General features: G+C 52.2%; 2 protein-coding genes across 2 annotated transcripts, besides 9 other annotated features; both read right to left on the minus strand.

The window, feature by feature from the left end:
* Positions 1-51: part of a microsatellite that runs on past the window's edge.
* A 99-nt stretch (positions 52-150) lies between these two features.
* Positions 151-4519, minus strand: PVX_119620 (hypothetical protein, conserved; the record flags this gene model as incomplete). Its single annotated transcript, XM_001613071.1, has 2 exons — positions 151-254; positions 469-4519. The coding sequence occupies 2 exons, from the start codon at positions 4517-4519 to the stop codon at positions 151-153; spliced, it is 4155 nt and encodes a 1384-aa protein (XP_001613121.1).
* Positions 265-291: a microsatellite.
* Positions 4520-7881: 3362 nt separating the features above from the next.
* Positions 7882-19803, minus strand: PVX_119615 (hypothetical protein, conserved; the record flags this gene model as incomplete). The annotated part of the gene is made up of 1 exon (XM_001613070.1): positions 7882-19803. One exon carries the CDS (start codon positions 19801-19803, stop codon positions 7882-7884), a length of 11922 nt encoding a protein of 3973 aa, XP_001613120.1.
* Positions 8497-8551: a microsatellite.
* Positions 12308-12344: a microsatellite.
* Positions 13136-13296: a microsatellite.
* Positions 17492-17671: a microsatellite.
* Positions 18442-18461: a microsatellite.
* Positions 19124-19149: a microsatellite.
* Positions 19199-19225: a microsatellite.
* Positions 19804-19817: the final 14 nt, after the last annotated feature.

Raw genomic sequence — 19817 nt, forward strand, 5'->3', positions numbered from 1 at the left:
ATTCTTTTTTGCGCTCCACGTGGAGAGCTACACTTCTAGGGGGGGGGTTGCTTCCTCCCCTCTGGGGACCCAGCAAAAAAAAAAAAAGAAATACCGCCACGCGCACTTAAAAATATGGGGACTACAGAAGAACGCGGCGGGGAAGGGTGCCTACTTCAGGACATTCAAAATGAAGACGTTCTCGGCTCCGCCCGAGACGGTGAGCAGGTTGTAGCGCATGTAGTTCAGGTCGTCGACGACTCCTTTCTTCCTTCCTGCGAAAAGGGGGGCACGGGCAGTGATGAAGCGAAGAAGTGATGAAGCGAAGAAGTGATGAAGCGGCGAAGTGAAGATGTGAAAAAGCGACGAAGTGAAGATGCAAAAAAACAACTGCGCGCTTGGCAACTACTCGTTTAGCCGCTTAGCCGCTCCGCCGCTCCGCTGCTTCGCCACTTCGTGGCGTCGCCGCTTCACCGCGTCGAAGCTCACCTCTCAACGTCTGGATCGCCTTGTACTTGCGCGCGGACTCGTCGTAGTAGGAGGTGTTGTTCGCCTGGGCGCACTTCTTATCGCAGGAATAGGTGTTGACCAGGCGGTCCTCCTCGTCCAAGCTGGTGTTGTTCTCGATCAGGCCCTCCAGCTTGGAGAGCTTCTGAAAGATTTTGTTCGTCGCACTGACATCGAACGCTCTTAGCAAGTCCAGGAAGGCCAGCAGCTTCGAAATGATGAGACCCTCCACTTTGTTTTTGCTTTTTATAAAACGGTGCAGGCAGTGGAAGTAGAAGAAGTGGTCCCGATAGAACATCTCCACATTTAGGTTCTGGATGGACTGCGGGAAGGACTTCAACGTGTTGATGTTTTCTTGCAGGAAGTTCTTGCTCGTCGCCAGGGCCTCTCCTCCTCCCGCAGCTAACGAGGCTGCCCCCAACGTGGCCGCTTGATTGGAGTGCCCGAAGAGCGCCTGCGCGGCCACCTTCGCGGTGACGGCCGCCCTCCTCGGGATGCACATGAACTTCTTCCTAACTAGGGTGCGCTCATCCAGCAGGGCGTCTTCCTTACCAGTGGCCCTATCGCCAGTACCGGGCAAACGGCCGCTTACACCGGAGGAGGGGTACTCCCTGGGGAACATCTCAGTCAGCAGGTTCTCATTAATATGCCTGCACTCCTGCTCCAGATCCACGTAGGCAAAAGCATCGCACCGCTCCTTCAAACGCTTCAAGTAGCCATTGCATCTGTCTTGGAACTTCTCCATAAAGGTTTTACTTTCTAAGCAGCTAGCCAAATCGAGGTAGCAGAAACTGTCTGCCTCCTCAGATGTAACGACTTTGGTGTATCTCCCAATGAGGTACTCCTGAAATGTGTTCAGATCTAGATGGCTAATGCTGTCCTTGAGGACTTTCCAAAAATCTTTTGACTTAATCAGGTCCTGCACATGCTTATAATTGTTCACCACTTGAATTACGCTGTCCATATGGAGGGAGAGTTCATTCGACTTGTCCTTGGGATCTTTACTCTTGCTGGGGTTATTCGCACTAGCAGTGGGTTCTACATCTGGCAGAACTATGATGACCACATTTTGACCCACAAAAAAGCCCTTTCTGTTTACCTCCCAAGCATTCTTCTTAGGCACGTAAAGCAAATGCTCACTAGCATCTGTCACGAGGATGCTCCTACCCATTTCCTTCTTCTCCTTCTTCACGTAGTTCTTAAACATCCCATTGGAGTAGATCTGTTCTTCCTCTTCATGTTCCTTATTCGCTAGCTGAACAAAGCTTTTTACCTTTTCCAAGTACTTCTGATACTTCTCCTCTTTTACCAAAGCGGCGTACTGATAGATGACCAACGTGCATGGCTGCTGGCAAGTCATTTCATCAAAATCGTTATACGTGCTGAGGGTATAGATGTTCTTATCTTTGAAGGCCTTCTTCAGCACTTTATTTTTGTTTCTAAAGACGAGGGGGAAATTGTTCGTGCAGAGGGGCCTGGCTAGCTGCATGTTCACCACGTTGTTAAAGAAGAGGAACGTGTTCGACAGGGGGAGCGTCACCTTCCTGATCTCGCAGTTATTGAAGTTACGCTCATCCAAATTGAAGTAATCCAGGAGGGCCAAAAAGTGGGAAATGAACGAGCTGTGCGAAACCAGCACGATGTTGAACACTCGCTCTTTTTCGCTCTCCTGCGGTTGGTTTTCGTTCGCGGGGTTCTTCTGCACTTCCGCTGTGTCCACTCCGTTTGGTGCGTCCCCCTCTGCTGCGTCCCCCCCCTGGCCGCTCTTCCCACACTGGGACTCCTTCTCTAAGGGGTTCCCCTCCTGAGTGTCCCGCGGCACCTCAACTTCCGGCGCCGCTTCGCCTTCCGGCTCCACTTCGACTTCCCGCTTGACTTGCACCTCTTCGACCGATTTGTCCACCCCCTCTGCGGCTGCCACCTCTCCGGCCGCTCCATCCACGGCGCCGCACAGGTCCTCCCCCGCTTCGCCCGCCGCTTCCTCGCTGTCCCGCTCGAGCGAAGCAAAGTAATTCACCGCCAGCGCGTGCGCCATCTTCAAAAACTGCAGACACCTACAGTACACCTGGTCGGACGACTCCCTAAATTTTTCCCCAAACAAAATGTCGTTTTCCCCAAAGCAGATCACCTCATAGTCCTCAAAGTTACTCTCGCAGAACTTCTTCACCTCGGACGTCTTGGACCTCTGGTCGCTGAAGTAGTTGCCAGCCATTTCGCGCACCGACTCGTACACGAGGATGTTCCTTTTAAAGTTAAAATAGTATTTCATGGTTTCCAGGCACCTCCTCAGGGGCGAGCTGATGATGACGAAGTCGCTGTTCCGTTCGAGGATGCCCTTCCTGGGGGTGGCGCCGGGGTTGGCGGCGCTGTTGCTGGGTTGGTTAGAAGCGCCTTGGTTAGAAGCGCCTTGGTTAGAGGCACCTGGGTTAGAAGCGCCTGGGTTAGAAGCGCCTTGGTTAGAATCGCCTTGGTTAGAGGCACCCTGGTTAGAGGCACCCTGGTTAGAGGCACCCTGGTTAGAGGCACCCTGGTTAGAAGCACCCTGGTTAGAAGCACCCTGGTTAGAAGCACCCTGGTTAGAAGCACCTGGGTTAGAGGCACCCTTGATGGTAGCCCCTTTGTTAGACGCACCGCTCCTGTCTGCACCTCCCACAGGGGGCACATCCATCCTCTGCAGGGAGTCGTTATACAGCTGCATAATCTTCTGGTACATCCTATTGTTCGCGTCGTTCTTCAGATCCTCACACATCTGCTTGCCCTGCTCACTGGCCTTACAGTCTAAATACTTTATTTCCTTATAAATTAGGTCCCTCGCTTTGTCCTTGCTTTCTAGAACCTCTCTGTTGTGATCCGCCTCCATGTGCCTCACCAGGAAGATGTTAATCACACAGTTGGTCTTGAGCAGCTTCTGCATGTACTTCCTATTTTTTTTTAAATAATAAGAAGACTTGTAATACACATCGCTAATCAGCTCGTTGTACTTTACATGCACCTCGTTTCCCTTGTGGGGGTGGTGGTAGTGGTGGTACTTGGCTCCCCCGTGTTCGTAGCTGGCCTGGTGGCCGCTCTCCTGCGCGCCGTAACTATGGTACCCATAATTGCTGGCATAATTGCTGGCATAATTGCTGGCGCTGTGGTTGTGCGCGTCGTGCGTGCCGCCGTGGTTGTTATTCCCCTGGTGGTGGCCCCCATGGGTGTACCCGCCCCCACCACTATTATTGTATCCGCCGCTATTGTAGCCGCCTCCACCGCCATACCCACTGTAACCCTCGTAGCAGCCGTACTGGCTGCTAAAATTGCCGTGCCCCTCGTAATTGTCGTAGCCGCCGTGCCCGCCGTGCCCGCCGTGCCCGCCGTGCCCGCCGTGCCCGCTGTGCCCGCCGTGCCCGCCGTGCCCGCTGTGCCCGCCGTGATTGCCGTGATTGCCGTGATTGCCGTGATTGCCGTAGTTCCCATAGCCAGCATAGCCGCTGCCGCCGTAGCCGCTGCCGCCGTAGCCGTAGCTTCCATAGCCATTGCCCCCGTAGCCATTGCCCCCGTAGCCGTTTCCGCCGTAACCACCGCCACTGTAACCGCCTCCTCCGTAACCGCCTCCTCCGTAGCCGCCTCCTCCGTAACCGCCTCCTCCGTAGCCGCCTCCACCGTAGCCGCCGCCCGCACTGGGGTTGCCGCCGGCCCCCTTCCCGTTCGGGAACTTTACGTATGCCTGATTGTAATAACTCTGCTTCGCATACGACGCGTTATTAGCATTCCCCATGTTGTAGTAGCCGTGGTCTACGTAATGGTAGGAGGCCACATTCTTTTGGGGGGCCTTGCCCTTAGCTTCTTCCTCCTCCTCCTCATTCACGAAACCCTTTTTTTTATCATTTGAAGTGTTGGCACGGGGCCCCGAACATTTATTCACCCCGGCGTTGTAATTGTACATGTCGTTACTCCTCCCATTTTTTACATTTAACTTCCTCCTGTTCATCGCCTGGGCGTTGGTGTTCCAATTACCGGGGTTGCTTCTTTCATAGGAATAGCTGCCCTTCATTTTGTGCTTAGAAAAGACTAGGCAGTTGACGTGCGTGCACACCGGGTGGTCTTCTCTTCTCGTCTCCTTTTCTGTGGGAAGATGCGGATCGCCACCGATCAGTGACCAATGACCAATGACCAATGACCAATGACCAATGACCAATGACCAATGACCAATGACCAATGACCAATGACCAATGGCCGCTCCCAACCGCTGGCTCGGCCGCTTGCAGCTTGCAGCTTACCGCCTACTCGCGTGGCTCTCTCAACGTACGTACGGCTGCCCGGGTAGGCCCCTCCACCCACTACACACACTTCGCGCGCTGCTCACTGTGGGGCCTGCGTTGCCCAGGGCATTCCTCCGAGGGACTCACCAAATTGCCGCAAAAATTGGCTAGCTTTACTTGAATTTTTTTTTTTTTTTTTTTTAACAATTTTTATTCAGCTCGAACTGATCTGTTAGTCGGCTCTTTCTCTTTCTTTTCCTCTTTGAGGTGCCTCCCTGCCTGGCGCTTGTTCTATACATAGTATGTACATACCTGCGGGCGTAAACGAGTAAGGCGCACGGAGAAACGCGCGGTCGTAAGGGGCAGAAAAAAGCGAACGGCAAGATGAAAGCGGCCAGGTGGGCAAAAGCGCAAAAGAAAAAGAGCGTGAGCGAAAAGGGAATTCCAGCAAAAAGCGGATGCGAGAGAAAAGGAAATGCGAGCAAAAAGGAAATGCGAGCAAAAAGGAATTGCGAGAGAAAAGGAATTGCCAGCAAAAGGGATATACCAGCAAAAAAGATAAAACAGCAAAGAGGATAAAACAGCAAAAAGGAAATGCGAGCAAAAGGGATAAAATAGCAAAATGAAATCCCAAAGCAATGCAGAATAGCAGCAAAAAGGAAAAAGATGGGATGCCAAAAAGAAACAGAGATATAGTGTGCTCCGTCGAGCAAAAGGTAAGCGAAAAAAAGGGAAATAAAAAGAAAGCAAAGGAAGAAAAGCGCTTCCAAAAAAAATAAAAAAAAATAAAAATAAATAAACAGTTTCAATGGCTAAAAAAAAAAGAACTAGGGGCAAAAAATAACTCTGATCAAAACGGAGATTAAAAAAAAAAAAAAAAAAAAAAAAAATGGAAAAAGCGCAGATATGATATAGGTAAACCAACTATGCCGGAAAATGTTTTTTTTTTTTTTTTTTTTTTTTTTTCATATAGTAAAAAAAAAAAATCATTCCTGTACTGTATCACTCAACGTATATGCTTACCCTGTTGTACGTTTTGCCGGCGCTACCCTCACCCGTACGTACAATGTGCACAGCACGCGCCTCCCACCTCACATACGCTGCTAAGGCAAAAACGTATGCACTTCTTCGGGGCGGCGACGGGCATGTATGTACACTTGTTCTCTAGGGGGGCACGTCCCGGCTCGAAGGGAGGCGCCCTTGGGCATGACAGTTCACATTTGCCACTGCCACTGCCACTGCCACTGCCACGCCACTACGATATTGCAATATTGCTATGTTACAATATTGCCATGTTACAACATTGCTTATTGCTATATTTCTAGATTAGTAGCATTACTAGGTTACTGCCATCCACTGCTGCCCTGCAACGGTAGAAAAAAAAAGATGCTGCGGGCACGCGTTGCAAGCCGTTTGCTTTTCCCCTTGCCCTCTCTGTAAACGCAGCATTAAGGCACTCGTCACGTAGGCAACGCTCGGGATACGTACAACGTTACGAAGAGTGACTAGTGATGGGCTCTCCAACGGGGCATTTCACTCAGTGCGCTCAGTTTTTAACGTGCAGCATGCGCGAAGCGTTTCATGGGCTCACAAAAGGTGGGACCCACATAAGTATACCTCGCAGGTACGTGTAAATGTGTTGTAAGCCAGTGCGTTCAAACGTTCACATGTAAGTAGTTCATTTGCGCAATCTCACCGCCCATTGGCCCATTGGCCCATTTGCGGTGCCGACCCGGCGCAAAACGAGGGCGCGTAATCCTGAAGGAGCCGCGCCCCGGGTAGCTCATACCCGAGGATGCGAGAGAAATGCACTCCGCGCAAGTAGCCCACGCAAAAAAAAAAAAAAAAAAGGGGTAGAAGGCGCCAAACGTAGGGTAGCACAGCTCGTGGAAATAAAGCGGAACGGGGTAGCCTACCAAAATGGAAAAATGCATAAAGTATTAACAAACGTATGCGTGCACATGTATGTATTACTCTACTGCTATCCTCTGCTGCTTTGCTGCTTTCTCGCTTTCCTGCTTTACTGCTCACCTCCTCCCCCCTCTTGCCCTACATGAATGGCTCTGCTTACATGAAGGAAGGTCAAAAGATGATCAAACGCACCAAATATGTTTGAACATAAGCCATGTTGGCAATTTTCACCACTGCGTAGTAGCGGAGCAGTGGAAGAGAACCCCTTGGGGGGGTCACTGCGTAATTGATTATGAAGGCTTGTTGGGTGGTTCAAGCACACGCGCTATGCACGCACGACAGGAAATGAACACATGTATTATGTGTGGAACAGGAGTGCGTACTTAGCTTGGGCCCCTTCTCAGTTCACCCGAAGGAGTATACTCTCCTCACTTTTGTGCTATGCACGTAATACAGTGCATTTGCCTGATGATAAGTGCGTTTTGGAATCGTACAATTTGCGCGTTAAATGCACGCCGCCTGTACGCCATTCCCATGGGGGTAAAAAAAAAAGGTACATTCAAAAGTTCTCTCTGGAAGTTCTTTTTTTAAGGCAATGCAACACATGCACGGGGACACACAATCGAATAAGACTCAAAGTTGAGACAATTGCAAAAAAAAAAAAAAAAAAGAAAAAAGTTTACATGTGCATACACAAGCGCATATACGCATGGTGACAGCGCATGCAAAAATATTCCCAATGTCACTCTCCTACATTTTAAAGTAGCACAGATGGGGTGTTCACACAGGTATGTACATGTATGTATGCGTGGAAAAGAAATGCAGACGGGCAAAAATGTTCATTTCGAAAAAAAGGTGGTTTTTATTCCCCATTGGGGGGTGACCGCGCAGAACGGAGAACAAATGCGTGCCAATGTGAATGGCCACCCCCAATGGAGTTAAAAAGCCGAGTTGCTCGTTTTCCACCGGTAAAATTCATGCGGGGGGAAATGGTGCCTATATGGGGGCATAACAACGTTTGCGTTATCGTCGTTCCTTCATATCACCACTGTTCACATCACGCAGTCCATTTATTCCTTAAATGTGTTTGCACGTAAATGGCTATTTTTATATTCCGAAGTGTGTGCACAAAATGGCTATTTATATATTCCTAAGTGTGTGCACGTATAATGGCTATTTTTTTTTTTTTTTTTTTTTTTTTCCCATTTTCGCCTGAACGGGTCATAACTTACTTGTTGGCTAGCTATAACATATAGGCTTGTCCTACCTGATCCGTCGCGCAAATTTCGTGGCTGGCTTCCTCCTTTACAAGAATGGCGTTCACGCAGCTTTGAAGAGGTGGCGGGCTGCTACTGCCGTTCTGCTGGTTGTGCAAACATGGGGCGCTCGTCGCGATCTTGCTACTTTGGCAGTTGTTTTTTCCCTTATTTTTTGCGTTTTTGTCGCTCGCCCTAGGGGGCGCGGCGCCGTCGTTTCCGCCGCTGCCATTTCCGCCGCTGCCATTTCCGCCGCTGCCACTTCCGCCGCTACAGTTTCCTCCACCGCTGCTTACACCACCGCTAACGCCACTGCTTACGCCGCCGCTTCCATCGCTGCTCAGGTAGGACTTGCTCCTCTTCCATTTGACGGCCTCCCTATTCGGGTAGCTGCCCAGCGGGGCGTGGTCATTGCAGTGCGTAATCACGTGGAAGCACGAGAAGCAGTTATCGTAAAAATAAGTCATTACAAACAGATCTTCGTAAACCTCAACATTCATATGGTACCCCTCCAGATAAGCGCACAGGGGGTGAAACCACTTACTGCACTTCTTCACCTTCGTGTGGTTCGTATACGCGTTCGCAAAACTCGGAGTGTTTTCCCCTTGAGCGCCCTCCTCGCAGTAGGCACAACTTATGACGGCTCCAGTTTTATTGCAAATGCAACAAACATTTTCGAAAAATCTCAAATTGGAAACCTCCCACAGATTCAAATTGTAAATATTTAAACAAAACACTTTGGAGATAAAAAATAAAACGCAAAAGAGGTGAACAAACTGGTTCGTCGTGGTTCTCTTCAAGGCGCCTCCGTCCTTCTTGCATATGTAGCAGCAGCTTTCGAATCCTTTAAAAGCGTCAAGGGCGCCCTTGCCTGGGTTATCACACGGGTCGTTCGTAGTGGAGTCATGTGCGTGCCCATTACTCATCGCAGCAGAGGCAGCCACCGATGATGCTCCCCCTCCACCGCTGCTGCTCTTCTTTTTCTTCTTCGAGTGGCTGCTGCCCCTACTGGGATCCTCACCCTGCTGTCGCCGTTTGTTAAAGTACTTGCTAAATGTGCACTTCTCACACAGAAATTCATCGCTCCTTCCCTTTTGATATATCCCGTAGCAGTACTTGTGAATGTAAATGGAGCATCCGACACACTTGTACAAAATGTTTATGTTGCTCAGCTCGTTGTTGAAGCACACACTGCATGTGAAATCGTTTGGCTTCTCTTTCTCTTCATTTTTGGTATTTTTTCCGTTTTTCCCATTTTTCTTTTGGTTGCAACTGGGGGCGTTGTTCCTCTTCAGATCTGTCGCAGCAGGGGGGACAGCCGATGTGGGTAGGCCTACGCCTGAGGGGGGAGTTGCTTCTCCGCTTTGGTCTCCCACGTTGGTGCCCTCCTCGGGGCCGTTCCCCTCCTTCGCCATCGCCATAGGGTTGTTACTCCACTGGGTTGTAACTGCCTCCCCAACGGTGGCCGCTTTTCCTTTGTCATCAATGCGATCCTCATCCGTTTTATTCTCCTGGTATGTGTTCTTCTCCTGGTCCGTCTTCTTCTGCTTCTTCTGCTTCTCCTCCTCCTCCCCCCCGTAACCATCCCGCAAACGGTTTTGTTCCCCCGGCAACGCTGCCCCCGTTGGCAACGCTGCCTCCGCTGGCGTCAGGAGAAGCGCCTCCTCTTGATCATTTTTGAGACCCACTCCCTTGTGGACGACCGCCCCGTCTGTGCTCAAAAAGTGAGTCTCCTCCCGTAGGAAGCTCTCCCTCAAATTATGAACCAAGTTATTCCAAGTGTTAACACAGCTGTATTTGTAAAAAATGAAGTTTACGTAGAGGGGCATATCCGCAACGTTATACGAGTGATTTTCTTCAATAATTTTGCTCATCAGCAGAAGTTTGTTCTTTCCTATTTCTTCACTCAGGTTATTGTACAGGTCTTTCATCTTTTCATAGTTGCGGCTGATCAGCTCGTCGAAGCTTTCGCCGTCGTTCCGCTGTTCTTGATTGAGATCGCCATATGGTTGGCCTTCCCGTTGGCCTTCCCGTTGGCCATCCTTTTGGCCATCCCGTTGCCCTTCCCTTTTATGTTCGCTCTTATCATGGATGGGCACATCGGGGTGGATTTTCTTCTCCTCCTTCACCAGCTGCTTCTTCGAGCTGCCGCTTCTGCTATTGCTGGAGCTTTTCGCGCACTTGACGACTTCTTCACATTTTTGGTCCTTCACATGGGAGGAAGGGACGTTGCGTCCGCTGAGGGCGCACTTGCCATCCACCGGGACGACAATGCCGCTTCCGTTCTTCTCTTCCTTTTCATTATTTTTGGCTCCCTCCCGTGGTTGGGAATGACCTTCTGCGGGGATGGGGGGCCCACCTGCTGCCTCGCTCTTACACATGCTCGCATTTGCCCCCTCTGCAATCGCGTGGTTACCACTTTTGGGGCAGTTTCTGGGCGACGCAGCGGAGCCCGCCTTGTTTTCTTCAGCCTTAACCCTGACGCTGCTAATGGTGCTTATGCCGCCAACGCCGCCAACGCCGCCAACGCCGCCAACCCCGCTAACGCCGCTAGCGCCGCCCCCGCCCAGCTTCGTCTCGACCTCCTCCACGCTGCGCCACTTCACCTGCCTGACGAAGTCACTCCTGTTCAGGTGAAACGATAAGATGTTCCCGATGTCTACGAAGTTATTCTCCCGCTCGATGCAGTTGGCCACCCCGTTCCCGCTTTTGTAGAAAAACTCCATTTGCCTTTTTTTCAAAACGAAGCTCCGGAAGTTGGCTAAGGCGGCCTTATCGAAGAGGACGTTGTTCAGGTACTTTTTTCTCTCATCTTTGCTTTTGAAGAGGGGCGCCGCCTGCGGTTCGTTCGGCGCGCAGGTCGAAGTGTTCGTCACCCCGGTGGAAGCGTTCGTCACGCCGGTGGAAGCGTTCGTCACGCCGGAGGAAGCGTTCGTCACGCCGGAGGAAGCGTTCGTCACGCCGCTAACCCCGCTGCTGACCCCGCCCCGCGCGTCACCCCTCGCCTCACCATCCTGCAGAAACAACTTACACACGTCGTACGCGCTGAAGCTGTTCGTCGGATGGAGGGGCACCTCTGCGGGGTGGCCCTTCCCCCTGAACCCGCCTCTCGGGGTGCCCCCAAAGGAATTATACCGTCTAATGATTTCTTTCACCATTTCCGCCATGGTGTTATCCTCACATCTGTTGAGCAGGTAGTCCCTTACGAGGCAGTCGATGGAGTTCTCTCTGCTTTGGTCTGCCATCCAATCGAAGTTGCCACCTTCACCAATTTCACTGCTCGTGATGGTTTTGCCTGCGGGTTGTTTCCCCTTAACTGCGTTGGAGCTCTTGAGATAGTCATCCAGACAGTTCTTCTGCCCCTTCTTGTTTCTGCTCCTTTGGCCATCCCTTTGGTCCCTCCTGTCGCTCCTCTTCGCTATCTGCTTATTCAAAACTTTTTCCTTGGCCCCTTTACTCAGCAGGCTTCCACTCCTGGCGAAGTCGTACGTTATGAGGGTCTTTCCGCTGAGGTCTCCCGGGAAGCCACCCACGAACCCTCCTGCGAAGGTGCCGTTCTGCGGTCCCCACAGGAAGGGACTCACTTGCCGGCCATCGGCCATGCCGCCTCTCGCGCCGCTAACGCCGCTGACACCGCTAACGCCGCTAACACCGCTAACGCCGCTAACACCGCTAACACCGCTGACACCGCTAACACCGCTGACACCGTTGACTCCAGGGGCGACGTCGAAACTTCCCACCGGGGCGACTGCTCCCCCCAACTTGGCCTTTTCATCCTTTACGTAGGGACCAACCCTGCTGACGTCTCCACTGCCAGCGGGGCCGCCTTCGCTAGCCACCATCCCCCTAAAATTAAAGGAGCCGTTGCTTCGTTTCCCCGCGTACAATTTCGCGACGATTCCTTGTAGCTTGTGTGCCAGTTGGTGGGCATTCCTCCTGGCGCGCCCGCCAATGGCACGCTCGCTAATGGTGCTCCCCCCCAGGTCCTCCTCCGCGGGGTCCCCCCCTCCGTACAAGTTATTGCACACATCGTAAATCTTCACGCCCCTCCTGGAATAAAAAAATTTGTGTTTTTTTATAAAGAGGTAGTCGTAGTAGGTCAGCTCGACCACGTTGGTCAGTTTGAGACTCATGTTCTTGGTGATGTTGAAGGCGCTAAAATTGTGGAGGATGTTTTTCAAAACATTTTTGTTCAGCAGCATTTCGCTCAGCCTGAGGCAGTTCTGTTCCTCTGCACTGGTCCCGCCGCTGACGCCGCTGACGCCGCTCACACCGCTCACACCGCTCACACCGCTCACACCGCTCACACCGCCGCTGACACCGCTCAGGGACCCCATCGACCCTATAGAAGTTGCCAATCCCGTAGATCCCATAGACGCTGTCGAAGCTGCCACCCCCATCGATGATGTCGAATCGACCGACCCGATGCGGGTGATGCCACTCGGGGGAACCGTCCCGCCGGAGAGACCCGCGGAGCACTCTCCCACCGATGCACCGACGCCACTACAAAAGAGAGCCCTCAAAATTGAAAAGGCCCCATCCTTGGAGCTACTCTGATGGACCTTCTCATATAGCTCCCTAAAAAAATAGTCAATCGGATTACAATCGTTTTTTTTTCTAAGCAATTTATTCTTTGCATGCTTCTTCCTATTATCACTGTCAGATTCGTAGATTAGGAGGTAGATGTGATTTCCATTATCGAAGAGACAGAACACTAAGTTGAAGCTTTTGTTAACATACGACTGGGTCTCTTTCCCGGATTCATCTCCCTTTATTACCCCTCCTTTGTCACATGTGCTTTCGTTTTTCTGCCCTTCTTCCTGGTTGCAACATTCCATTTGTTCTACCCCCTGATGGGGCATACTCACCTTGCCATTACCTCCATTTGCAGTTGATTTTTTTTTTTTTTTTTTTTTTGTTCTGGGCTCCTTTTCAAGAGGATCTACCACCTCCTTTTCGTGCACATCATAGTGGTTGTCTCCGATGAGACTTGGGCAGTACGCGCTGACGGTGCTGGCACAGGTGCTTCCCTTGACTAAATCTGCATCTCCATTGTCTGTGACGTCTTCCTTTGCGTTTCCAAATGGGGGGGGGTTCTTCGGTAGGTTCTTCGGTTGGTTCTTCGGTTGGTTCTTCGGTTGGTTCTTCGGTTGGTTCTTCGGTTGGTTATTTTCGGTTTGTTCCGTGGGGGGCACCTCCATCACCGTTGCAAGGCTGCCCGTCCGTTCACCCGGGATTTCCAGCTGCGCTTCAGCGGCATCAGCGGTATTAGCGGTATTAGCGGTATTAGCCGTATTAGCGGTATTAGCGTTATTAGCGGTATTAGCGGTACCAGCGGCATCCGCGTCGAGCGAGTTGCCCGAGAAGGGTTGCTCCTCGCCATCCTGCTGCAACGCCTTCGCCGCAGGGGTCGCTTCAACTGCAGGTGCCGCTTCTACCGCTTCCACCCCTTCCACCGCCTCCCCCAGCTCAGCGCCGGCCGAAAGCTTCCTCCGACTGGCGCTCCGGTCCTCCCTATCGTGAACGCTCCTCCTGGAGTTGCTCGCACTCTTGTGGAACATCGAGTGGCTGGCATAGCTTTTCAGTAGCGCCACCAGACCAACTATATTTTGGGAATTAGAAAAACCAAAGCAATGGTGAAATACGTTTCTAATCTGACCTATGTGCTTCAGGTTATCGACGTCACTCACAAATTTGCTGCCGTAAAGCAACACAGGGAGTCGGTAGAAGAGGTAGGCGAACTTATTTACGTCAACTTTCTTCTTCAAATCGAGGCTACTAGAAACGTTCTTCTTATTTGCCTTTTGAATGTCTACGTTTGTATTTTTTAAAATAGTAATGTCATTTAGTTTTTTTTTTTTTTTTTTTTTTTTCTTCTTCATGTTTTGTATCTTCAACTGCTTTTTAAAGCGGCCGCTCACCTTCTGGCAAATGTTCACTCCGTTTTCCTGGCGCAGATAGTAGACCCCTTCGCACACGTTGTTCTTCAGAATCACGCTGGCTTCTACGGTGTCGATCACTCGGTTGATGTAGCTCGAGAAGAGCAGCAGTGTGCGGTCGTTCGCCTCGCGCGGGGTCGCTCTGCATGTGGCTTCTCCTCCAGCCGCTTCTTCGGCTGTTCCTTCCTGCGTGGGGTCCGCCGCTCCTCCCGTCGCTAACTCCTGCGCGTCCCTCAACGTTTCATACTCGTTGGCCTTCTCCTGCTCGGGGGAATTCTCATAGTCGGTCGTTACTTCCAATTCGTTCGCTGGTTGGTGTTCCCCCTTTTTGTCTTCTGGATGTTCCGAGCTCCCCCCTTCCGCGTGGGCCTCCTCACTCCACTTACCACCACCATCATTATGAGCCTTCTGTTTGTGGCTCTCCATTGCGGTCAGCTCTCCTGAGACCTCTTCAATGTTCAGTTTAACTTTCTTTTTTTTATTTCCATTTGATGAGTGCGTTACATCCGCGTCGTCCTCGCCATGTTCCTCCGAATGACCCACCTCCTTCTGTTCGTTCTCCCCATCGGAGTGAGGCGCCCCGGAAAGGCACCCGATTTTTCTCTTATGGGTGTGGTCGCTCTGTTTGTGCGTCTCTCCGTCTGGCGAGTCCCCCCCCGTTGTTGCAGTAGCCGTTGCAGTGGCGAGGTCGGCCGCGCTAACCGCATTCGCGGCATCGTCCATGGTGAGAGCTTCTCCCCGGCTGTCCTGCTCCTCCGAGGGGGTGGCTATGCCCTCCTGCGTGTCGCACTCCCCTGAGGGGGTGCTGCTTCCCTCCTTCGTTTCGTCTCCCTTATTCCCCTCGAGCAGGTTTCCACGCTCATCTGCATTATCATTTTCGATCTGGACGACTTGCTCGTTCTTCCTCTCTGCTTGGTTGTCCACCGATTCGTTGGTGAGGTCCACCCCTATGGTGGCTTCTCCCTCTTGGTGGGCTTCTCCCTCTTGGTGGGCTTCTCCCTCCATCGTAACTTCCCCCTCCTTGGTGACTACCCCCCCCTCCGAGAGGTGAGCAAACTTCTCCGCGAAAAACACAGAGGAGAGGAACGAATTATAGTAGTGGTAAAAAATGCCCCCCAGGTTGTTGTGCGTCCTGTTATTCACTGCATTCAACTTGAGGCTCAACACAGTGGTGATGTCGCTTTCATTATTATGGGTGCTGCACAGGGCCAGCTTGATGCTCTTCATTTCGTGGTAACTATGCCCGCTGTTAAACACATTGGTGGTGAAGAGGCCCAACGTGCTGGATTTGGAGTTCCTCCCCCCGTTGTCCCGGTCCGCGGCCACATCACCATGTTCGTATTTTTTTTTTTTTTTTTTTTTTTTCATTTTTTTTATTTTTTTTTTCTTCTTCTTAGCACTTCCACTGTTGGTATGGTTAAGATGTCTGCTATTGCTTGCATTTCCTATGTGACTCCCCAACTTAAAATTAGAGAAGCCCTCTCCGCACGAGGAGGAAAACGCTTCTTGCGAGTTGCTGCTACATAGGGAGTTGCTATTTCGGTCTGACCTATTCGAAGCTGCTGACGGGGAGGTCGACGTGGACTTGGCCTTTCCATTTAGGTTCGACCTCACAGATGCAGATGAGGAGGAAGAGGAAGAGGAGACCACGTCCCACTTTCCCGACGCCACTCGTCTAAATGAAGGAGATAAATACTCGGAGGAGCAACCAGAGGATGACGCGTATGTGCTGGATGATGAAGAGGACGCCGATGGTACTGTCAACGAGTGGAGAGACCCCGAATTGGACTTCGAGTGGGGGGAAACGGAACGATCGGACGATCTGATGGAGCCGAATGAGGATTCGCCACCGTCGGATGCTGCGGATGAGCAGAGGAGGGACGACAGGGAGGAGAAGCTCTCGCAGTCGTCGCCCCTCCGCGGCCGGTTCGCTCGATCCCGCGCTTTTGGCGTCATCTTTTGAGTCATTTTTTGAGTCATTTTTGTAGTCACTTTTGGAGTCACTTTTGGAGTCACTTTTGGTGCCATTTTTGGGGCCATTTTTGGTGCCATTTTTGGGGCCATCCTCTGCATCAGCCGTTGCATCCTCACGTCTGGCTTCTCCCCCTGGGGAGGGGCACCCCCTATGGTGAAATAATCCCTCGGGGGGTGCTTCCCGCAATCTTTAAAGGCAAGCTGGTTCCACCGGTTCGCTCCTGCAATGGGCACATCGCTAGGGAAATTTGTGCCCTCGGTAGGTCTCCTCCCGTGGGGCTCCCCCGCTTCGTTGCCTTTGCAGGGCGCCGCTTTGATTGCATTCTGTTTCAGGTGATCGAGCAGCATCAGCTGGGGGTGATGAAGCTGATGGTGATGATGGTGATGCTGCTGATGATGCTGCTGCTGATGGTGATGATGATGCTGCTGCTGATGATGCTGATGGTGGCCGCTCTTCTGCCGAGCTGCTTGACTCAGCCTCTCCTCTTCGAATGAGCCCCTCCTGGAGTCGCTCGGGGGACCCACCGCCTTCCACCTTCCTCTTCCCGCGTTTAAGAAGCAACCTTGGTTTGAACCTCCACCACCTGGGGGGGCGTTCCTGTCTTCAACTCGCTCGCTTTGGCCATACCCACCGGTGCTACCCCCCGGGATTAATGGAGCATGCCCATTGCTAAGTGCCCCCCCCTCACTGTCAACATCTATTACATCCACGATGAGCTTTCCCCTCTGGGGGGGGTCTTCTAATCTGATGGCCCCGGAACTTCCAGGAGGTGTAGACGATATATCAATTACGTCCTTCTTTGAAAGTGAATTTGCCTTGTCTGTGTGCTCGACGGTTGAGGGGGGTCTAACCGGCGCCATCTTCGCTTCAACGCTCTGGTGGTTTGTCTTTGGCTGCGCAGTTGGATGAGCAGTCGGTGTCCCTGTTGACGACCCCACCACCGCTACACCGCTGCCACTCCCCCCGACCTGCTTCTCGCTGCTGTCCAACAGCTTCCTCTTAATGTTTCGAATGTACTGAATCGGGTCGTGAGGGGCCACCCCCCTGGGTACATCGATCGGGGGCTGCTCCTGGGAGTTCCTTCTCGAGAGGGCCTTCGCTACGACCACTTCACTGGGCGCCGTCCTCCCCCCGGGGCGGCCGCAGAGGTCAACAGGGGTTCCACGAGCAGCGTGCTTGCCACTTTCGCGGTTTTCTCCTTTTTCGCCGCTTCCTTCGCTCCCCCCGCTTCCCTCACTTTTGCCGCCCCCCTCTCCGTTGCGCAGGCGCCTCTTCCTGCGGTCGCGGCGCTTGACCAGCTTGTCCACCCTGAGGAGCAGGTCCTCCGGCGTCGCCATGGGGGCGGCGTTCCTCTGCGCTGCATTCCTCTGCAGGGCACTCCTCTGCATGACACTCCTCTGCGCTGCGGATCTCTGCGCGGCATGCCGGTCGTCCCGCCTGAGGCCCCTCCTCCAGGGGCAGACCACCTGCGCAGTGTGCAGGAAAAACTCGTAGTAGCAGGAAATGTGAAAGTAGGTGCAGCAGGATGGGAACATGCACTTCGTCTTGATGCCAGTAGCCCTCTTGCAAAAGGTGCAAACCTTGGAGTGATTGTTGGCGACCGACTGGAGGATCTTCTCTTTAATCTCTTTCAGAATGGTTAGGTTAATGAAGTCCCTCCGATATATCAGCTGCTCAATTTCCTTAAAGAATGAATTCAATTCGTTTTGCTTATTCACACTCAGGTTCATTTCGTTCCTTGTGTGGTTGCTTATAATGTGAAGGACGTCCGCGAGGTGGTAGTTATCCTCCGAGACAACGCTGCAGTTATTGGTGTCTATGCAGTAAACGTTGGTCAGCTCATTTGGGCTGTGCATGCACAGGTCCTCCTCGTCCTCTTCCGCATAGGGGTCATTCTCCAAATCGTCTTCATATTCGTACTCGCCTTCGCCTTTCCCTTCCTCCAGATCATGTGAGGCACCTCTCCCGTTCGCTCTATCAGAGGAGGAGTCGCTGCAGCTGGCTGTGCTACTGCTGGCGATGTAGCTACTGGCGGCGCTGCTCAGGCTGGGCGGGCGTCCCTCTCGGAGGGATTCGTTCCGGTGCGCTTCGCTCCGGTGTGCCGCTTGACTATATAACCTGCTATGTGGGTCACTTCTCAAATGGGTGCCCTTCTGATGCTCCCTCCTCCTGCTGGGGTGGGGGCAAGTGGAGGACTCCCCCACGCGACGCCTCTCCTTAGGAGCAAAATCCATTACAGCCAAATTTTCGCAACTGACCTTGCGGTATACCACCCCCTGAAGGGCGCACTCCATTTCATTACTCCCAACGGACGGCACAGGACCGCTATACCTCCCATACAACACATTCGTGTGCAAAATAAAATTGTGAAATATCAAGTGCTTTATCTGTTTGAGAGTCAAATGGTAGTAATAGGGATTCATGAGGAAGTTGAAGGAGTGGCTGTGGATGGAGGTGTTATAGTGACTAAGCAGTTCTCTCTTTATCTTCCCGATGATCATTTCGTTGAGGGCTTTCAGCTTGGCATACATATTACTGAAGTAATCTTCGTTATAGAATTTTAAAAAAAAGAATTCAAAATATACATGCATGAGGGAGCAACATTTGGAGATGTCATTGTAGTAGAGGCAGCACAGGTGAAACCAGAGGTCTGGGCCTCTCCTAATCATGAGGACGTTTCTATGAATCCCCTTGCAGATGCTACATTTGATTTGCTGCGTTGCTCGCTCGTGCAGGTGCAGCTTGTGCTCAATGGCGTGGACGTACTGGGTGGCTCTTCCCTCGTGGGGGGGCTGGCCGAACTGACTTTGCTGCGAGTGGTGCAGCATTGGGCGGGGGGTCCGCCCGCGGGGGGGATGCCCCAGTGAGGGGAGGTACCCCAGTGAGGGGGGGTACCCCTGTGAGGGGAGATGCACATTTGAGGATTGCCCCTGTGAGGGTTGCCCGTGGGAGCCCCTCCTGTAGCTCTCCAACGGCTTCAACAGCTTGTATATCATTTTGGCCGCTCTCTCGGGAGTCACCTCCAAATCTGCCATTTTCTTCAGTTGCCTCTTCGCCTTCTTGCAGTAGGGCCCCATGTTCTGACTAACCCTTCGGTTGCATCTCTCGTCGGAGTGGTATGCAACATCGCGGTGGCAACTGGCATTGCTGTTGAAGAAGTCATCGGTGGGTACCTTCCCACTGTCTGGCCTCCTTCTGGACGCCCCATTCGTTTTCTTATTCCCCTTCGAGGGGAGCAGCTCATTGCTGTTAACAAACTCGGGCTCACTTAAACATTTGAAGAATGGCCTTTTCCTGAGTGGACCACTTTGGGCCTTCGCTTCCTTCACCTCCTTCGCCTCCTCCGCGGGGGGGCCGCAGTCGAGGGGGTCGCTCGTCGCGTCGCCATCCTTCCTCTGGTAGGCAAAGTGGTACTTCCGGTAGGGCTCGCCGGCGCGGTTCGCAGCGTCGCTCAGCGCTTTGCTTACCGCTCTGCCAACCGCTCTCCCAGTCGTGCCGCTAGCCGCTTTGCCAGCCGCTTTGCCAGCCGCTATGCCGCCCCCCCCCTGGGAGTCCACGCACACGTCGCAGAGAAAATTGCTCAAATTGAAGTCGTCTCGAAAGACCTTGTAGCAGTACACGTGGAAGTGCAGGGAGCAGCTTCTGCACCTCTCCATGTGCTCCAAATTGTTGCTAAGAAAGCAGATGGTGCAGGTCTTCCTCCTCCTGTAGCTGAAAAAGCAGCTAGCCATTTTCTTGTGACGACTTCTAATGAACCCATGTTCCTTTTCTAAAAAAACGACTCGCATCTTCTGTTGTCTTTTCAAATCTTCAAGAAGTTTCTCTTCGTCGTGTACTGGTTTGGCTCTCTTCTCTCTGCCGGCAGAACTTATCATTTTTTTTATGTTCCTTTTGTGGGCATTATTATTTGCCTCTCCTTCAAATGGGCTGTTCCGGTGGTGACTACTGCTGGGGTGATAGCTACTGCTGTGGTGGCGACTGTTGGTGCCTCCCATCTTTTGGCTCCAGA

This window comes from Plasmodium vivax, chromosome 8, assembly GCF_000002415.2.
Source record: "Plasmodium vivax chromosome 8, whole genome shotgun sequence".
In the NCBI taxonomy this organism is placed as follows: domain Eukaryota; phylum Apicomplexa; class Aconoidasida; order Haemosporida; family Plasmodiidae; genus Plasmodium; species Plasmodium vivax.